This window comes from Lytechinus variegatus, chromosome 10, assembly GCF_018143015.1.
Source record: "Lytechinus variegatus isolate NC3 chromosome 10, Lvar_3.0, whole genome shotgun sequence".
NCBI lineage: Eukaryota > Metazoa > Echinodermata > Echinoidea > Temnopleuroida > Toxopneustidae > Lytechinus > Lytechinus variegatus.
Window position 1 is genome coordinate 2,534,924 of NC_054749.1, and position 22,648 is coordinate 2,557,571.

The 22,648-nt window shown below is 36.3% G+C and overlaps 1 protein-coding gene across 1 annotated transcript; it reads left to right on the forward strand.

Moving 5' to 3' along the window:
• Positions 1-17,815, forward strand: LOC121422568 (fibronectin-like). The gene is made up of 5 exons (XM_041617714.1): positions 1-413; positions 12,569-12,835; positions 13,921-14,214; positions 15,327-15,602; positions 17,508-17,815. Exons 1-5 carry the CDS (start codon positions 305-307, stop codon positions 17,813-17,815), a joined length of 1,254 nt encoding a protein of 417 aa, XP_041473648.1. The 5' UTR covers positions 1-304.
• The last annotated feature ends 4,833 nt before the right edge of the window (positions 17,816-22,648 follow it).

Sequence of the window (22,648 nt, forward strand, 5' to 3'; positions counted from 1 at the left end):
AATAGATCCTTGTTTTATCTGGGCGTGAGAAAACGGTAATGATGATATGGAGGTAAACACGATCTACCTGTGAAAGAGACATTAGCTGAAGACACAGTTTGCTTTCAGGAGGCTTCTCTCCGAGAACTGACATCCCTTGTAAACACGGAGTAATATCTTTACTGGATTGATGAATATACCAAGCAGTTAAATGGCAGAGGACTAAGAAAAGGAGTAAAACCATCTTCAAATATCAGCAAAATATATTTTTCAGGGGCTGTGGCACAAATTTGTTGGACCCAGTGTGGCGCAAGCTGCCATAACGATGGATCTTCCATTAGGATTTAGAAGGAAAAGAGTTTCAATCTTGGAAGCTTCTGCTGCTATTATTTTAATTTTGGCATGTCTTCCCAACCCGGCTTCGACGCAATCGGGTAAGATATATATATATATATATAAAACGTGTGGAGTTCCACAGGAAAGTATTTTAGGCCCATCTATTTTCAACTTATATCAATGACATGTCTATTTTATTTTGTATAAAAGCTGATTGTAAATTATTATTGTATGTAGATGATAGCGTACATACTTTGTTCAATACTAACCCAAAATTTGTTGAGGAAAAGCTCAGCGAACAGTAATTGTTGTCTACATGACTGGATGACTGTGATAATAGATTATGGTTACACTTAAAACCGAGAGCATTCTGTTATGTTCTAAAAGTTGTTATAAAACGTCATTTGAACGTCAGAGTATATTTGACTATGCTAACCCTGCTTGGTTTAGTGGCATTAGCGAACTCGAAATTATACAGAATAAACTGTTCTGGTCCCAGAACCTATGTTGGCTACACTGAACCCTCTGGAGCAGGTTTTCTTGAAGTCAACAAAATATCAAAACATCTTATTTTGCACCAGGGGCATAAAATTTATCACAATGGATCGAATCATTATATTGGATCAAACTTTAATCTACTTACCGAATTACTATAATACAAGAAACAGCCATTTCAACTTTTGCCTACCAGAATTAAAGGGTAGGTATAGTATTGGTCAATCCTTTTATTACAATGCTATAAAACATTGGAATTCTCTTCCCAATGATATAAATGAGTTGGAAACTTTTTTTGCGTTTTAAGAGGAAATTGAAAGAATATCTTTCACTTGAGAGTCAAAGAGAAGATGCAAATAATATGTTATACATTTGATTTAGCCTGAAAACTGACCACCTTCTCTTCCCTACCAGGTATTATTATTTATTTTACATAGTTTGATTGAAGTTTCGATATGTCATTTCTTCTGTCGTTTCTATTTCTTTTCTCTCTCCCTTCTCGTGTTGTTATCGTTGTCGCTGTTCAAGTTTGCTGTTGTTCTTCTCCTTACTCTTTTTCCCCCTCATCCCTTTTCTTCCGTAATTCTCCTTCTCCTCCTCCCAGGCGCTTAGCCAGGGGGGGGGGGCGGTGGGGGCGGTCGCCCCCAAACGTCCACAAAAAAGGAAAAAAAAAACAAGAGAGGAGAAAAGGAAAAGGGAAGGCAGGAAAGGGAAGAAAGGTAGTTTAGTGTTTTTTTCCCCTTTTTATTCTCTTTTTCTCAAAAGAGAAACTCCTTCATTCTTGCTCTATATTTTTATATGAATTATGCTTCCGTTGCGCGCGGTTAAATGACAATATTGAAGTTCTCCATTGTTTCCCCCACCCTTTCTCTAACCCTATTTTTCCACCTCAGCTATATGTGTTACTTGCCAGTTAAAGTTCAAATGTATATATGGCATGGGTTTAGAGTAAGGTTAGGCCGAAGTATATGAAGTTATCCTTTTTTTTGATCGCGCAACTTTTGGTCGGGTCGGCTCCGGGCGGGTAAAATCTTTATATCAGTTTCTGCCGTCACCTCCATAAAGTCAACTTTTCCCGCAGCTTTTCAGCTCATTACTAAACAACCATAATTTTGGGGGAAACAGGTTCCTAATTTAAAAAGAGGAAGGTATAAAATTCGTGTCGTATTGAATAAAAAAGTACAATATTGTTTTTATCAAATTCTATTAAATTTCATGTCATTTCCCTGCACATTCATCTCCTGTCCTGTTTTGCGCCCTCATTTTGAATGACACGTGTCTTTGATTCAAAATGAAGCGCTTCAGGATAAGTCAAAGAAATTAGGCTTCCTCGTTAATATAATTTCAATAAATCACAGAAGTTTCAACTTTTTGCGCACTATTTTCCTTGTAATGAAGTTCAATAATCTTAGAAAATCAATTGAATTAGAGCCGATGGGGTACAAGATACCTGCATTTGATGAAACGTCCGCCCTTTGAAATTTCAGTTTCATTGCTCTGCGCGGGAAGGAATATCTTCCTCCCGACAAATATATTTCTTCTCCTCTGTTTTGCGAGTTAAAGATATGCACTGTCAATAAACTATTTGTAAAAATTCTGATCTTTCCAAGAGAAGTATTCAATATATCTTTGAGAATACCCTTTCCTCGGGACCCTTTCTATGGAAAAAAATTGATAAAACGTTTTAGCTTCCGCGCTTCGCTCGGGGTTATTAGCATTTTAAAAAAATTTCTCCATTGTATTCCTTTTTTGTGCGTTCACAATCACTTTTGAAAACAAGGTTCAAAATCGTCAACTGAATGGGAGCTGATATAGGTACTAGAGACAAGAGAGATGGCTCCTTTTCATTTTAATTAATGAAACACCAAAAGCTTCGCGCGGGAAGGGGGGGGGGGGAAGGGGGAAACTCCCCCTCCCTGCACCCACCCCTTAGGGAGCGCGCTTCGCTTGCTCTGTAAGGGTATGGCGCGCTTCGCGTGCATTTACCGCCCCCTCCAAAATGAAATCCTGACTACGCGGTTGCCTCCTCCTCCTCCCCTTTCTTCTTCTAATAGACTATTCCTTCTTTTCTTCTTCGTTATATTCTTATATATATATATATATAGGCCTATATATATATATATATATATATATCTTATTTATTGGTAATAGTAAATTCTGATTGTTTCTTCATTTCTAAAAATATGTAAATAGTATAATTTCACAATTTTATCTTAATTCTATATGTCGAGGACCCCACTGGAAATAAGCTTTCGAGGGTCATCCTGTGTAAGCCTGTTGTTTTTAATGCTACTGTATGTATGTTATGGTGAATTGCCAAATAAAATCAATCAATCAATCAATCAATCAATCAATCAATAAATCCATCCATCCATCCATCCATCCATCGATCGATCGATCGATCGATCAATCAATCAATCAATCAATCAATCAACCAATCAAACATCTGCATGGTCGGATCCAGCCTTCGCCAATAATTTTACCCATATATTTCCTGATAGGCCACTTGATTTTGTTGATTTTTGTATGTTTTATTGAAGGGGGTAGTCCTATACAGTCACTTTTTTTTAAAGTTTTTTTTACATATACATGAATAAGTTATTTATAATATGTTTACTGTGTGTATACCTTACTTTTTTCCTAACCTCTTTCCCCTTTTTTTTCTATTATTTTTCTTTCTCCCCCCCCCCATTTTAATACCGCCAATGGGGGGGGGGGTCGGCCCCTGGCCCCCGCTTGCTTATCCGCCTATCTCTTGGATAAACTCCCTAAAAAGATCAAGACATGACAGCACTAGCGTACATGCGGGGGGGGGGGGCCCCGACGAGTCACAACCCATGGAAAGGACGTATCCCTACCCTCCCCCCTGACGAGCTTGAAAGACCTTTTTGCCCCCTGACAAACTTGAATACCTTTATTGCCCCCCCCCCCGACGAGCTTGAAGACCTTTTTTTTTTGCTTTTCACTTTTTTTTCTGGTACAATATCCTTTCTTTGTGATTGAAGACCTTTTTTTGCTTGTCAAATATTTCTGGCGACGATTTTCCCCCCTCCCTGTGGAAAATCCTAGGTACGCCACTGCATGACAGACACTTGTTGAACGTTGCAAACTTTTTGAACTTGTATTGATCCATGTGTTGTGTTTGATCAGATGTGCATGTGCCCATTGTGCATGTGCCGTATAAAAGGTCCACTGCGCCTGCGTGGGATCGATCATGTTCCACGTGCCCACGTGCTAGCTGAAGAAAGTTATTTTTTAAATGTTGTTCTCTAACATGTAGAGAGAAAGCACATGCATGCGGTACATCACATATTATTGGTAAGAATTTGGTATTTTACTGTTATATACTTCTGACATACCACGCCTCAAGTCAGGCTCAAGGACAAGGCTCTGGCTCTGCACTAACCGTCTATGACTATGGCACTATCCCAGGGAGCTCTGGCCCGCGACGCGGGCCGGAGCTCCCTGGGTTACGGCCTAGTACCGGGTCTTGGACTGAGTAACCCACAAGTTTTCCGGACGGAGATGTCGGCACTTCGTCTTCTGGCGCCTGAGCAAGTTAACAATCTCCACCGACTAAACATTGTAACGTTAGATCTAGTCTGTTACTGTCAGGGTGGTTTCACAAAATTAAATACGGGACAATCGACAAAAAAAATCAACAAAGTCAAAGAAGGCTACACAGTGTTAGATTTGTAAATTGTATGGTCAGTTCCCCGACCCCATACGCAGACATGGCCATGTCTGCGCGGTCTCCCAAGTCTGCGCACCCGCGTATCTGCGCGATTCTAGTAAAAGAAGATACGCAACGGGCACGAACTTTACACATGCAATACATAAACAGATATTCATAAAAAAATCCGATTCAAAATGGTGGAAAAATACGGTAATGAATTCTGGGCACTTCATGTGACGGCCTCAAAATGCAGCCTTTCTCATCAAAATCCCCGAATCGTGTGCAAAGTGAATGAGTGCGCAGACATGGGATACCATTTTTTTTTTCAATCTGAAAATGACTGCCCGAAAGTTTTTACAAGAAAATACACTTACTCTTAATGATATAACTTATAAGGAACACTATTAACCAAAAAAATTGTGAAATAAGAAGAAATTCATGTTAAATCTTAACTCAAATTGTTAGGTGCGCAGACTTGGGGCCCACCATCATAAAACAAATGGGCCCTATAAAGGATTGGAAAGGAGGGTGAACGAAAGAATGGAGAGAAAGAAAAAACGAAATAAAGAGATGAATTGAGAAGAAAAAAAGAAAAAATGAAGGGGAAAACGAAGGAAAATTTTAAAAAAGAACGTTTGAATGAAAGAAGGATGAAAGAAAGAAAAGATAAAAAATATCCTTCATTCTTTGAATGGAATATAGACAGAAAGAATAAAGGAAGGGAAGATGAATAAATGTGTGAAAGGCCAAATAAAGGAGCAAAAGAAAAAAAAGAAAGTAAGAAGAAAGGAGAAAAGAAAGAATAAAATGTTTCCTTCTTTGAAAGAAAGAAAAACAGGAAGGGAGGGAAGGAAGGAAGGTAAAGAAAGAATAAGAGAAAGAATGCAAAGGAAAGGACAAAAGAGAGGGAGGAAAGAATGAAGGGATAAGAGATTGAAAAAAAGAAAATAATGGAAGAAGAATAGAATGAAAAGAAGAGGAAGGGAGTAGGGAGCAAAGAAAATTTTTAGGAAAGAAAGAATGAAGGATATATAAAGGGAAATGTAATAAATAAGGCAGGTAAGAGAAAGGAGGAAAAAAAGAAAAATGAACAGAGAGAGGGAGAGAACTCGTGAAAAGATAGGAAATAAAGATTGATGGAACTAAAAATGGCAGGTAGGAAGGATAGAAGAAAGAAAGTTCAAACTTCAAGCAAGCAATGAAAACAATCCAATCATCTAACAAAAATCATATAATGATAATTTAGGAGTGGGCTATACATGGGTCAAAAATACTTTTTTTGTAATTTCAATATGGGAACAGTTTTTTTTTATTCCTTGTAATGTATCTCAACATGAAATGACAATATTTTTTGTCTTGGGTCCGAGAAAAAGTGTGCTGGGCCAAAATCCAAAATGGCCGCCAAAACCCCCCAAAATCACAGTTTTGGCCACAACTTCTTTATTTGGTGGTCTTTTTCTTTGGTTTTGGTGTCTATTCATATGTATTTGGGGGCAGGCAATTTGTTTTTCCTATAATTAGTACTTTTAAACCATTATTTGTAGAGTTAAAAGGTAATTATACCTAAATTTTTCAATTTTTATAGCCTTTTTTCAGCCAAAAAGTAGATTTTATCGTCCTGGGGTTCTTGGATATTAGATGGTATGAGGTCAACAATAGCAAGCAGCTTCATAGAGCTATATCGCTTTTATTCCTCTACTATGGGTTTTACGGATATTTGTGAAATATATCTTAAATAAAAAAAAAGTTAATTATCCATAGGGGCTATACATACAATGTACTGTACATACTGCACTGCATAAATGCATTGGCCACCATGACAAGGCATGTATAAACTATAGTGTTATACATGTAGAAATGAGCTCTTAGGTTTAGAATTAGATGCCTCAGAAATTGAAGATATGTTTTGTCTCAGAAACTGAGGACATGTTTTGTCAAATATGCTAATTCAGGGGGCGGAGAAAGCTAATTAACCCCACATCATGGCATTTAAACTGTAGATATTCTGGGCCCCGTTGCATAAAAATTTACCATTATGTTAACTTAATGGTAACTTACATGGAATCCTTGGTTCTGATTGGCTGTTGATCAATGTTACCATGATTATATAGTTACCTGACCCCATAAACATAGGCCAGTTAGACACCACAACCAGGTAAAAAAAGCCTCCAAATGAAGATATAGCTACATGTAGATATGTGATGTACGTATATGATATGTGATGTTTTATGTGCAATTTACGTTGCTGGTTTCATCATGTACATCAGCTGACAAGCAATCAAATTCACAATTCACAATCTAATTTTAAACCTTAAGAGCTTATTTCTATGACTTAAGAGCTTATTTCTATGACACTATAGTTTATATACAGGCCTTGTCATATGTCATGGTGGTCAATGCATGGAAATATGCAGTGTAGTGTGTACAGTAACAGTACATTGTATACTGTATTGCCCCTATGGAAAATTAACACTTTTATTTAATAAGATATATTTCACAAATATCCGTAAAACCCATAGTAGAGGAATAAAAGCAATATAGCTCTATGAAGCTGCTTGCTATTGTTGACCTCGTACCATCTAATATCCAAGAACTCCGGGACGATAAAACCTACATTTGGCTGAAAAAAGGCTATAAAAATTGGGAAATTTAGGCTTATTTACCTTTTAACTCTACAAATAATGGTCTAAAAGTGCTAATTATAGGGATAACAAATTGCCTGCCCCAAAAACATATGAATAGACACCAAAACCAGAGAAAAAGACCACCAAATAAAGAAGTTGTGGCCAAAACTGTGATTTTGGGGGGTTTTGGCGGCCATTTTGGATTTTGGCCCGGCACACTTTTTTCTCGGACCCGAGACAAAAAATATTGTCATTTCATGTTGAGATAAGGTAAAAGGGACACAAAAAAACTGTTCCCACAGTAAAACCAAAAATCACCCATTTATAGCCCACTCCTAATGATATTTGATGTTTTTTAATTATATTTCTAAAATGTTAATAAACTAAAATGTTTCAGAAATGAATAAAATTAAATGAAACATTGATCGCGGCATCATACACAACAAGACTCAAAACGAAAGCTGAAACAATTAAATCTAGTTGAAATAAAAACTCAACAAATTGTTCCTCCGATTAAATCTCCAAATCTGTAATCTCAGAATCCATAATATAATTATACAAATTTACTGCCAATTTTGTGATTATTTTGGTAAAGAAAACTTTTTATCATGTCATTGTTTGCACCATTCACAATCTGCTCCGATCCTTCATGCCTAGCTAGAAGTTATCGATGTTATTGTTTTCGGTCTCTGATTCCTGTTGGTTATTTGATGAAAATTTGTCACTTTTAAGTGTATTAACTACATTTTGTTCAATATTCTGAAATACGGGACAAATAGGCGTCCCGGGAAGGGTTTGTCGGGACGCCAGGACAAAGGAGCAAAATAAGGGACGATCCCGGGAAATACGGGACATCTGGTCATGAGTGAAGACTGAACAGTCTGAAGGCTTATGTTATGCTTGACGTTAGCTAATTATGTTTAGCTTGCACTGATCTAGACTAGATTCTAACGTTACCTAGACTTTAGAATTAGAGACTAAAGACTAAAGTTACACTGGATAGGAATAGATCTAGTTCTAATCGTCGTTTCTGGAGATTATCCAATTTCGGACATTTTTCTTCCTAATCAAGGGGACCTAGGCCTATTGTCATGATTATTACTAATTGGTGAGTGGAGCCAACGTAAGTTAGTTCAGCTGAACAAACAATTTACATACTAACATAGCGTTTTGGTCACCTCAAAGCTTTTGGTCTAGCATTGATCTAGACCTAGGCCTTGACTATAATAGAGTTAGCCTTGGGGACCTTGCCACTTCGGGCTGCCTCAGAGTTATGTAAGACCTCATAATGTTAGACAAAAAAAAAATTGGTCTACTGGTATTTCTGTCGGGGATATGCCTGCCCTGTGACTGCAGGAGGAAGAAGGTTGTTGGATGTTTTGACAATTTTTATCTGATAGTGACTTTCTGATTATTTTATCTGATTTTGAAAAGTAGCTGTAATTATTTACTGTTACACCATTGATTGACATCGTAACTGCTTCTCTTTCTAACTATTCTTGATGATTTGTTCTTTACGATTTCAAGTTCGACTCAACTAAAATATGTAAAACTTGATATGAATAGATATAGCGTAGGACTAGTCTAGTCACAAGAACTTTTTAGACTTAGTTGACTGATTAATAATGTTAGCTCGTACGCTAGACTGCTGCTCTTTGTGACTATTGATGATTTGTTTTTCACAATTTCAAGTTTGACTCAACTTTCCAAGACTAAAAAATGTAAAAGCTTAATATGAATAGATTCAGATCTAGGACTAGTCTGGTCACAAGGACTTTTTAGACTCGGTTGACTGAATATTAATGTGAGATTGTATATTATTAGACTGCTCTCTGTGACTATTATTGATGATTTTGTTTTTCATGGTTTCAAGTTCAACTCAACTTTTCAAGAATAAAAAATGTAAAAACTTAATATGAATAGAATAGATCTAGGACTAGTCTGGTCACAAGGACTTTTTAGACTTGGTTGACTGAATATTAATGTGAGATTTAATATTTTTAGACTGCTCTCTGTGACTATTATTGATGATTTGTTTTTCATGGTTTCAAGTTCAACTCAACTTTCCATGAATAAAAAATGGAAACACTTAAAGGGGAATCCAGCCTTGGCCATAAAATGGTGTGTTGGGAAGGAGAAAAATATATTAAACAGAATGGTGAAAGTTTAAAAGAAATCGGACAAGCAATAAGAAAGTTATTGCTGTTTTAAAATTGAGATCACTAATACTTTGTAGATTTCAAATTGGCAACTGGGTAAGTAAATTATGACAAGGGGCAAGGACAACTTTCCCATAGGCCATGTACTTTATTATCAGGGATTTGTGGTTTTCTCCTAAGTACCCATTCCCCTGGGGCAGTAATCTAAATATAACCCAGATAGTATATTGTTTTATGTCCTCATGAAAGAAAAATATAATTTGAAATAAAACTTTTGGGAAAAATGACAATTTAGCCATAATATGTATTGGAGTACATGGAAGAGTAGTCCTTGCCTTACATCACTATGACATCCCATATGTGGCCAATTTGAAGTCTACATGGGTATAGTGATTACCAATATTTACAACTTAAAAATTCTTAACTTGTTGTTTGTCAAATATTGTTCAAACTGTCAGCTATCAACTTGTCTGATTTTTCTTTTCCTTATAAAAACAAGTTTTTATTTGGGTTGGATTCCCCTTTAATATAAATAGAATAGATCTAGATCTAAGCCTTGTCTAGTCATGAACTTTTTACCTTGTCAGACAAAAATGTTGTTGAAATACACCCCTGCTCTCTCAGTCTCACAAAAACTAAAATCTAGATATATAGTAGATATGAAGCTAGTCATTTGGTCAATCATGGCTTCCACTCCGTTGAGAGCAGTAGGATGGGGGGTCGGGTGTCCAGACACTTTATGTTTTTGGAGCCTTCTTTTTTGTCTTTGGATTACACTAAAAATTTGAATTCAATGGATGTAATCATCTTCTTTTTTTGTCTATAATATTTCCTAACATTTTGTACTAAAAATTGATGAAACTTTGCTTATAAATTGTTCCAAATGACTTTCTAAAATTGATCTTCCCTACTCACTTTGCACAACCTGTCCAGACACACAACAACTGGGTATACCAGGAAGGTAGGAATTCCTTGAATGCTCAAGCAGCTGGCCAGATTAGCCGTCCCAAAGCCAGGCAAAGCTGGGGTAATACTAGTATGCAGTGCTTAGAAACGTATTAAGCATTGTATAAATGTTGCATCAATATTAGTATTTAATTAGGCCTACTACTATTAGACTCTATTGCTATTTAATTATTATCAGACATTCTGATACTGCCCCTAATACTTTGCTGAAAGAAAGTGTAGACCTGTTGCAAAGGATTTTAGGGGAGCAGTATCACTTCAGTTGAGAAGAAATTCAAGAATTTGTGATGAGAGTTTGATTGTATGTGAGGCAGAAAGAATAAAAGAAAACGGACGTAAATACATTTTGAAAAGGGGCAAGGAATAAGTTGAAGCAGTATGACTGGGTCTGTACTAATAATTGAAGACCAAAGTTTAAGAGAGATTTTCCAAATTGATATGCCTACATGTAGGGGTGTACATGTAGCACTACACTTGAATAGAAGCAAAGACCAACTGGAAATACATGCATGTACCAGTGAGACAAAGGTTTATTTTTACAAACGGCATTGTCAAAATTCTGCGAGAATCCTTCCTTTTGTAAGTATAAAAACTATAAGATATCACGATATCTTTTAAGATTGCCGTTGGCCAACTATTTTGCCTTTCGAGTCCAATGGTTCTGACCATACAGCAGCACAATAAATCAAAAACCTTGAATTTGAATTGATATAAAAACTGATCTGCATCTCATATTTCACCCTCAAAACTGATTAGTCTGAAGTTTATACATGTATTGAAGTGTGATTAAATGGCCTTGAAATTGGCCTGAATTATACATGTATAGAAGTGCGATGAAATTGAAATTGAAATGGCCTTGAAATCAAACTCTGATTTATGGGTCTAAAGCCTCCTCTGTTAGATTTTGTCTTACCTTAATAGCAGCTGCTTTTCTGATGGCGTTGGCAATTGCAGGTTTGACAACATTGAAATCTTAACCAAGGTCAGGGTTTTGAAACGTCATCATAACTTAGATAGTAGATGGACCTGTTTTTTTCTAAGATTTTACATAAGGGTAATCAAATATCACTTATTATCTTGCATTAATGACAAGTTGCAGGATCAAGGTGAAAGGTCATTGAACTTTGAGTCAATTAACTTTGACCGTGTTGGGGTTTCAACATTGAATCTTTATTTTAACCGAGGTTTATTTTTTGAAATGTCACCATTTTAACATAAAAACTATATATGAACCTATTTCTTTCAACATGGACATGTATACAAATGGTCAAGTATCACCGATTATCTGACGCGAGTTGCAGGTGAAGGTAATAATCAAGGTCAAGGGCCAATGAACTTTTACAATCATAAAAAAATGCTGATAATTCTTGCCGCCTATTAAAACTTGTCCATGCTGTGACGTACTAACTGATCTTATTTGATGTTTGCCTACATGGAAGTTATCAATATAGTTTTAAAGATTCTATTTCTTCACAAAGACAGTATTGGGTAAGATACCTTGTCAAACGTGTGAACCCTGTCTTTCATACAGGAATTCCAGGAGCCCGTAACACAAAACTTAGCAATGATCATATTAACATTTTCTACGATCGATTCCATCAACTATGATGTACAATCAATCGTAAAAATCAAGTGTACGATTAATTACAAACCTTTGTGTTACGGGACCCAGAAGTGGCCTTTCATTTCCCATTCTCGCACTTCATCATAGAAAGTAGAAAGGATACATTGTGCCTTTAAAAAGCATAATTCCTGGTAAAAAAAAAAGCTGCACTGGTTTTTTGACAAGGTACCTGAAATCTATTGCGCTTTTTTTAATGTCTCTGTCCACCATGGTTTATTGTTAAAGATATGAAAATAAATGTGCTTGAAATCTTCCATCACAAATGTGGTCACTAGATTGAAATGCACCCAACTGATGCTTGCAACTGAATGTTATATATGCTTTATACAAATTAGACTACTGATCTGGTAATGTTTGAATATTAAACCAAAATGTTTTGAACTGCAATGATCAATTTATAATATCCATTGCTTAAAAGTTGAACGTTGTTTAAATTTTCAAAATTTGTATGAATTAATGCCTTAAAGAACAGTGGTGTGCTCATTATGTAAGCAGATTGTATTGAAATTGAAATGTTATTAACATTTCAACTGATTTTTTTTTCAATATCTATATTTTCAACAATACATTTGCATTAAAAATGACATAAGGAACAGCAGGACTCAAACATAGTTTTTTGCTATGTAGAGTTAATGTAATACTCAATAAGGATGTAAACTTTCTACCTACACGCTTTCACATTAAACAAATATAATTCTTTTCTTTCCAGCACCAACCAATGCGGTTTACCAGGTTAACCAGAATTCCTTCACTGTATCATGGTCACCGCCATCAAACCCGCCATCCCAGCCGACTGGTTATCTAGTACAATATAGAGTAGGTGGAGTGGATGGAGGAGATTTTACAGCAAGTGACGTAACAACCATTACATTCCAAGGCACTGCTCCTGATGCTAACAGCGTCTTGGTTGCTACTTTGTTTACTGGTTTTAAGGAGCTTGGTGCTGAGGACATCGCTTCAGCTGTTGAGATTCAGCGTACGTTTTTTTTTAAACTGATGCAAGTGTCACAGCAGAAAATAGTTGGGTTAACTCTATAATATACATGTACCCCTTATGTTCAATTGAGAATGTATACTATTTGGAAAGTTTAAATCGATTGCTGATTGAATATTTCCTGAACTTTCTCATTAATCCTAGGAAATCTTATGAAGATGATGATAAAGGTGTAGCTAACATTTATACTTCTTTATTTACAAAACACTTGGGCGGAGATGTGCAACATAATGTTATTTAAGGTGGAGGGTTGCACAACATCCTGGCACAACACGGTTGGTGCTCTTATCTGTTTCAGATAGGACAAAAATGGGTTACTTTTTAGGGTTTAGTGTGTACAGTTTGTTAGTTATTATTTTGTTAATTTGGCCTAGACCACCTGCAAAATTACCTCCAAACACTGATTTTGAATGGCATTCTTACGAAATGGTCTAAAAATTGTACACCGTTTTTGTAGCAGCTCTTACACTGTTAAAAATAAAACTGTAAAAAACAGTAATTATTACTGGCAGCTGGGACTCACAAACAGTATGAACTGTTAAATTAGGATGGGCTGTAAAAATGCTAAAATACTGGATAACAAAACAACCCCACCATTTTAACATTCATTCAACATGAAAATCGCCAATACGCGAACACTATTTATACGATAGATGCACTGCAATAAACGTAAAAACATGATAGTTTGTATTTTTATAAAGATGATTATGTTTTACTTTGTTTTACATTTTTCTTGTAATTCTATGTTACATATCACTGCATACATACGTTTGGTTTGTTAAATCATTGTGTCATCTGTTTTGAAGGTAAACATCCTGTAAATGTACGATTTTACTTTGTAGAATTACTACCGGGAGTATTTTTAACAGTGTAATTATGACCGAGCCATTGATATAGCACCAGCCACATGGATTGAGGGTCATGGGTTCCAACCCATGTCACATCGTCACATAAATGACAAAGTTTGTATCCTTAGACTTTTTGTTAACAAATTAACCAGACACTGGTACGAATGTCCATTTAACATTTCTTTGTTTCTGTTTCTTCCTATTGCTGTTCCCTTATAGCAAGTACAGACTCGTCATACTATCAGATTCACTTGTTGAACTACATCACTTTATCCTGGTCAACCCCACAAAACCCGACAGGAGTATTTGGGTATCTGGTGGGATATTCGGTAGGCGGAGTGGCCAATGGCGAGACCATCTTGGACAATACAGTGACAATGATGACATTTCAAGACAACAACTTACAGGGTAGAAGTGATATTGATCCGAATAGTGCATTCGTTGCCCATTTGGATTTTAATCAAGCTGAAATTCCAAACACTCGGTCTGTGGCGTCTCTACCCCCTCAGAATGGTGAGTACAATGTGATTTAAAAATGTACCCATTTTAAAAACAATGGTACCCTATATGGAATTTACATTGCCTAAATAAAATGAAAAAAAAAAAGATTAACAGACTGATAAAAAGGGTAAAAGAATAAAGAAAAAGAGTAGAAAAGGATAAATGAGATAAGCACTGGCAGTGATATGTAGAAATAAAAAAGTGATTATCAAAAGCTAGCTGATAAAGAGAATAACCTGGATGAAATAGAAGATGTATGATTTACTTTTTCTATGTTCTAAAACATTTGTTTGAATTTAGGTCGACATGAGGCTGTGGGATCAGGTGATCAACTGGTAATCAATCGATGGTTAATCAGAAGCCTTGAAAAGAAAAGTTAATGAATAATCATTACACCGAGAGTTTAAATAGACAAATCAACTCAACATTGGGCTCAGTAGGTTGTCCAGACCCATGCCCCTGACCCAGCTCAATTAGTAGCTCAGTTGTGAGCTCATATAGGGCCCAGTTGCATAAAAGTGGTAACTACCATTGCAACATAACCCAACTGCCAATCAACATCAAGGATTTTATGAAAGATACCACTGGATGACAAATATAATAGTAAATTGTATGCGATGGGGCCCAGGAGCTCAACCTGTAGCTCAGTCGTTAGATAGCTCAGACAATAGTTCAGTGTGTAGCTCAGATGGTATCAATGTTATTGAAAGCCAGTTGGCTTCATTGTTATCTGTGGTTAGCCAGTAGCTCAGTTGATAGTTCTGTAGATAGTTCAGTCGGTAGCTCAATACGTAACTTGGCAACTTATTTAGTGTTTCAGTTGGTTGCTGAGTCTGGAGCGCAGTTGATAGTTCAGTCTGTAGTTCCATTGATAGCTCAGCTCATTTGATTTCTCAGCTATAGCACGGTTGTCGGCTCAGTTGGCAGCTCATACTTAGATAGATCACTTGAGTTTGTAGCTCATACTTTATAGGCTAAGCCAGTTTCCCAGTTGGTAGATGTGTTGGGAGAACAAGGTTCTCATTTCACCTGCCAAAAAAAATCAGATAATATGGTAATTTTAAGAAGTTCTATTATAACATTTTGTTTCCTTTCCATTTTATTTCTTAAAATTTAATTTGCAGTGATACCCTCTCCTCCTGTGTCTGCTACCATACAACGGACATCCGACACAAGTTATACTATATCCTGGTCTAGCCCGGGGAACGTCGATGGATATGTCATCTCATACGCCGATGGTGCAGTAGTCAATTCTATAGAGCTACCTGCAGATAGGACATCCGAACAGGTCCAGAATCTTCAACCCAATACGGATTACACATTTAACTTGTACAGTCAACGGAATGGTATCAGAGCTCAAGCTAGTCTCACTGCACTTCTCCCTGTGGAAATACCAACAGGTAATACACATCAGGTTAAGTGTTCTAAAGCAGAGCGAAACTATAGGTGCCGCTTTTCCGACGGCGGCGGTGGCAGCAGCATCATCATCAAAATTAAAAACCAAGGATAAGTTTTTGAAATGCCATCATGGAGCTAGTTCATGAAACCAGATTAACAATTTGTAGCTGTTGCTAATAAAGGAAAATTAACCTATTAGTATTCCAAAGATTTATTTGAGCAATTTTATTTTTATGCCAAACTCTGTTAAAACTAAGGAAAAAGAAATGTTTTTAGTGTCATATTGTTGATCATTTGAACTGTTCAGTTTTAGAGTATTCTGGATTAATTGAAATTTGAAACAGAATTTTCATGTTTTGTGGGGGCGCACTTACTTTAATAAGGCTTGTCACTTCTGGATTATGGGGCCAACGATGACAGCACACCAATGTCTTTGGTCCTGGACTATGTTCACTATGACCACTGACCAGCCATCCAATACCAAGCTCTTATTTTGGCAGCAAGATCCCAGCGTTGCACTTGCATATACCTTAATAGAGATACACCATGTATGTTGGTGTGTCCTTGAACTCAACATGATGAAATGATGAAAATGATGAAAATCCATGTTTTATTGTTCAAAGTAGACATGAAATAATCTGAAAATTTGCTTTGCACAATTGATCGTGGGCCCGGCAGCCGCTTGTCGGACGTTTTATCTGACAAGTCCCATTTTATCTGACAGTTACTATAGTAACAGTGCCTCTCAGCCAATCAGAATCAAGAAAAGATGTCAGATCTGACAACTTGTCAGACAAAAATGTTGATGAAACGCTCCCCTGATCAAATAGGCTCTATCTCTTTAATTGTTGAATGCCAAATATGGTAGCAGCAACTCCCATCTTTTCCATCGTAATAATTCCATCCTTGCGCTATTATTGTATTCCCCTTTACCTGGAATACAAATAGAATGTTATTATGATTGTTGGAAAGCAAATATTAAAAGAAAATGGGTAAGAATCAAGGCACAAATACGCCTAAAGATCAGTCTTTTTGCTCCCTCACAGATGTTTTGGAACATTATACCCGTGTGAGTAAAAAAATACTTGACACCTCGAAAATTCAAAATGTGAAGAAAAAATATGTCATGAACGCATGATTATCATATATCACCTGAAAGAGTATGTTCTCCCAGATAATTTGATACCATATTTATGTGGTAGGCCTATGTGTTAATGCTCTGGTTTCATTGCAGTAATGTAGATTTAATTTGTGCCAAAGTAAGGCATGACTGCAATGAATGAATCCAGGGGAGCGTTTCATCAACATTTCTGTCCAACAAGTTGTCAGGTCTGACAACTTTCCTTGATTTTGATTGGCTGACAAGCACTGTTACTATGGTAACTGTCGGATAAAACAGGAGATGTCGGATAAAACTTCCGACAAGTGCTTTCATGAAACGCTCCCCAGATGTCAGTGGTGTCATAATCCTACAAGGGTTGCATTAAAATCCATTTCAAAACACCTTTTCAATGATTTACAGTATGATTTCTTACTGTCAATTCTCAAGTTAGATTCATTGAAAGGAATTTGCAAATACTAACTCAAGTAGTTATCTATGACATCTTTGGCATCTGGATTAATTCTTTACTGTCATGCCTTACTTTTGGTGCAAATCAACATTTACATCACTGCAAATAATACCTACGTATTATCCAAGCGTGAAGACATGCCACATAAATATGGAATTAAATTATTATTGAGAAATTGCTCTTTCCAGTCATGTATAATGATCATGCATTCATGACACATTTTTCCTTGCATGGGGATTGTGAAGTGTTTTTTTACTCACATGGCAATTTTTGACCTTTGACCTCAGAATTTTTTTTTTTCAAACTTCTATATTTTACTTCTTTATTGACTCATAGACAACACTATTTTCACCATCGACGACCGTGGTGAGGATTTCATCAACATTGTCTGGGACCATGACCCTACACAAGGCATTATATCATATCACCCGACTCTACTTCGAAATGATGGTATCACCCTAGTACAAGATGGAGGACTTATTGGTGCCCCAGCAGGAGCTGCACCTCTTACACATCGATTCACTGGACTGGACCCGGGAACACAGTACACCGTTGATATTAACATTGTGGCGAGTGCAAATCCAACTACTGAAATTGACTTTGCAAGCGATTTGGCGTTTACACGTAAGCACAATTCTTTCTGAATATTGACTTTACCATAGAGTTTTAACCATTACAGACGATACTTAGTTATCTGGGAAGCAAATGATTGTTTTTTTCCTGGAAATATCTTTCAAGCTTCCATTAAATTACAAATAATTTTGGAAGCTAGATCTTTTACAGACAAAATATTTGGTTCAGAGTGCAGGAGTGTTGAAGGGGTAAAAAATAACAAAAACATTGTTTTGCCCAAATCATGCTATGGGACAATATTTATATATATAATAATTGATACCGATCTGGCAGTGGAAAGCAAGTTTCAGTCCTTCAGGAATTAGAATTATCTAAGAGCTATTTCTCAATGATTCCCCTTTCACATAGAGTAAATATCACTTTGGCTGCTTTGGGGGTGATTCAAGGATGACTTTGAAATGCCAAATTGGACTGAGGACAAAAATGTGAAAACTCACCCATTACCCTTGGGGAAGGGGGAATTGCATATAAATTATTGTGATTATTGAGGGATGACAATATTTTTTCTGTGGTACACTACATAGATGTAACTGCAAGGGTTTATAAATGAATAGGATGATATTAATCTCAATAAATACCTCTATCATATAGGATGGTGGGGGGGGGGGGGGGTAGGGGGTTGTCCAGACACTATATTTTTGAAGCCTTCTTTTTTTGTCTTTGGATTACACTAAAGATATAAATTCAATAGTTGTAATCGTCTTCTATTTTGTTCTCTACAATATTTCCTAACATTTTGTACTAAAAATTGATGAAAATGTGCTTGTAATTTTTTCCAAATGACTTTCTGAAATTGATTGTCCAGGCACACAACAACTGGGTATACTCTCTTAAGCACACTTAAAGGGGAAGTTCACCCTGATAAAAACTTTGTTGTAAAAATAGCAGAAAAAATAGTAAAAATTATTGGTGAAGGTTTGAGGAAAATCCGTTAAAGAATAAGAAAGTTATTAGAGTTCAAAGTTTTGGATTTGTGACGTCATAAACAAGCAGCTGCCCCATGTGTTATGTAATATAAAATGCATGAATTTCAATTTTTTATGGTTCCTGATGACTTAATTATGTTTTCTATTCATGATCGGGTGTGAAATGATTTGTCTATTGATATACAAAAGGTACAGAGAAAACCATTTTGAATTTTCTGAGAAAATGACATTTCATTGATTTTTTTACCATTCGCTATGTAGGAATGCTGCTCGCATATGACGTCACAAATCAAATAATTGAAATTCTAATAACTTTTTAATTATTTGATGAATTTTTCTCAAACCTTCGTCATATTTTTTGTTATTTTTTCTGCTATTTTTACAATAAACTTTTTGTCAGGGTGAACTTCCCCTTTAATTGGAATCAAACGTTTTGTGTACTTTATGAATTTCAATTAAATTCTAACTTGATTGTTTTGGGGATTTTCTTCTTCAGGACCTAAGCCACCAACCAATGTACTCCTGTATCCACTCAGCCCATCTTCCATCTTGTTTACATGGGAACGTCCCCTTCCACCAAATGACTTCTTTATTGACTACTTGGTGTCTGCTTCCAATGTGAATCTGGGTTTTTCTGTACAGAATGTCCTATCCCAAGGTGCTACCAGTAATGCTATTCGTGGTCTTCAACCAGCTACTAGCTATGACTTGAGCGTTCTTACCAATATTGAACCTGTTACAAGCAACTTCCCTGGATTCACCGTTGTGCCGCCAAGTAAGAGCATTAGGAGATTTTTCTTATTATTGTTTGAATTAAAAAAATTTGGGGAAAAACTATATGTAACCAGCCACCCCAAAACCTACAATAAGTCACCCAAAATTCCTTTTGAGATTTTTTTATTTGAAAAAGCACTCCCTAATCTTTATAATGATGTCTAACTTGTCAAAATTGATCAACAATTACCTTCACAAGTGCTTGATTGAATGCAGAGGAAATTCAGCGAGAGCTTCGAAGAATAAGTCTTGAGAAAACAAGGTTTGAAGCTCTGGGTTCACTCAAGCATGAGACGTGCAATCTATGCAATCTTGTTGAAAAAATGGTGCCAAAGAACTTCTTTTATCTTTTATTTTATACAACTTTAGAACTTCGGTTTCAGTTTGGTTTATTTTCATATCTCATAAAATATCAAATACAATGTAACGTCCATCGAAAGACAGTAAATCATTGATAATAAAATAATACAATACATCACCATTATTCATAATAAATAAGACAAATGTTATGCAATTGAACGTTCAGATTGGAAACAGATATATCAATAAGATGAGGATATGAAGGGCAATCTATTAAAAAGCAGAGCTGATAGTTTCCCTATTTAACCTCGCTCACAGAACCATGTTTGGCAGTTGATTTCTAACTAGTGGGTCGCGCGTGGTGCGACGCCACTTCTGGCTTCCACAACACACGAATTCTATGGCTTGATTTTTGTGTGTGCAGCGGCATGTAGTTGTCAACTTGTTTTATATCAATATGTTACAAGAAAAGAAAGATAAAAAAAACGAAAGGAGGAGTGAAAAACAACACAGAAAAAAACAGAGGGAGGTGGACTGAAAATATTTAAGAGGAACACTTCAAATTTTCACTGCATGAAGAAAAAGTCTTGTTCTTTCAGATAGATTAATATTCTAATTTTTGCTTTATAGAGACCAAATTACTATTTTGGCGATTTACAGAGAACCTTCTTTGGACACTTATTGTTGGTTTTGTTGTGGATGGTCACATAATTTTCAAATAATGGAAGTTTTTACGGTAAACACCATGTATGTAGTCCTGAAAAGGACTGCTTGTTATTCTTTCTTGATTGTATGTTAGCTCTGAAAAGAACTGTTAACGACATTTCAACCAGCGTGTTCTGGTCGTCGTCAGGAATGATGATCCACTTGAAAACTTGGGTATATAGCCAGGTTGGTTATAAAGAAGTAATTAAGGTTGAGCCAATAGGAAAGCAGGAACGAAGAGGTAATTACAGATTAACCAATAGGAAAGCAGGAGGATGGTAATTGGTCGATTTCAAATAGGCTTGTGGGAGCTGCTGGAAGACACTGGTACCCCAATAGCTGGGGACAATGATTCAAAGTGGTGATCCTGATAATGTATTATCCTTTGAATTTCTTATAGGACTTTATTGAACCAGGGGGGTGTTTCACAAAAAGTTAAGTGTGACTTAAAGTCATGCTTAAATTCTGGCGCATACTTAATATGCAACAAACAATCTTATTGACTAATACGCAATATCGCGCACCCTCCTGGCATGACCTGACCGGTGCGGTCATGCCTTTTTTTACCACACTCAATATTTAGGTGCGACTCTAATTCATACTTAAATCTTTGTGAAACACCCCCTGGAATGATTTCTTCTTTTTTGCAATTGGAAAAAAGAAGTGTAACTATGGTAACTGATAAGCACGTTTTCCAAAGTTTTACCAAATTCTTCATCATTTTCAACATTACTATTATCTTTAGTAGGAGTAATAGAATAAATTTTTATTATCAAAGGGATTTCTCTATGACTTTAAATCTTCAAGGATGCAACATGGATGAGATCCATGATGCCTAATTTATATTTTCCCAGCATTAAACAGAAATGTAGGAAAAATATCTCTATTTATCAAGCCCCTTTTACACCTTCAAAGATGCAACACTGATCATTACTGATTGAGATCCGTGATGATCGGGGGGGGGGGGGGGGGGGGGGGAAATATTTTCTTACCATTGCTGCCGGAGTGAATAATAACATAACTGGGTACGGACATGGTGAACATAGGGAAAATTACGGTGTCTGCAATGATAAACAGTGTAGGAATGATCTTGCTTGATAAGACAAAAGAAGAGGTACCATGAGATCAAGCGTGCTGAAAAGCTTTTGCAATGTGTGCGCTGGCCTGTGATACGATTGCACTGAGATGGGATGGGTAACTTTTTTGCAGTCGGATCTTAATGCAATCGTATCTTACTATCACGTACAGTAGTGTGCACTTGACCTTAGTCTGAATAGTTGCCAAACACGGATACGAAAAAAAATCGAGGCTATCAGAAATATATATATATTTTTGTTTCATTTAATGGCCTGACATGTTATTGGCTGATTCATGGTAGAAATCCATGTGAAAATACCAGAATCGGGAAAGAATACATTTAGATTATCCACATAAATTCACGGTTGTGTTATACTTGCTCAATTGATCTTAAACCATTCTTTCACTAATATTGAGAAACTTCTGCATATTATAATGAAATGACTGAAATAAACAAACATTAGAAGCCAAAATAATGACCCTTTTGTGTATGTCACGTATCCCAAAATTTATTTTTTCAGTTTCCTACAGATAGCACCTGCAGAATTTCCCCGGCCTCTGCTTGTTGTTATCCTCTTCGTCAACATTAAAGTGGAATGAAACCCTTGGAAAAAATGGGTTTGTGTGGAAAGAGAAAAATCAAATAATAAGATCAAAGAAAGTTGGAGGAAGATCAGACAAATAATGAGAAAGTTATGAGCATTTGAATATTGTGATTACTAATGTACGAAGATCTCACATTGGCAATGCGACAGATATGTGTGATGTCACATGTGAACAACTTTCCCTTTGATGGACTATAGAATACCCCCAAAATGTCTCTTTTTGCTCTTTCTTATGGTGATACAACCTCTTTATCCATAATATATCCTTTGCAAATCTGTATTACAAACCCTCTTTTAGAAAGAATTAATGATCTACTGGTAGATGTGATAAAAGAGGCATTTTAAGTGAAATATATTCAAAACCGATGGGAAAGTTGTTCACATGTGATATCACACATCTTTGTCGCATTGCCAATGGGAGGATTTACATTACAATAATGATCTAAACTTCAAATGC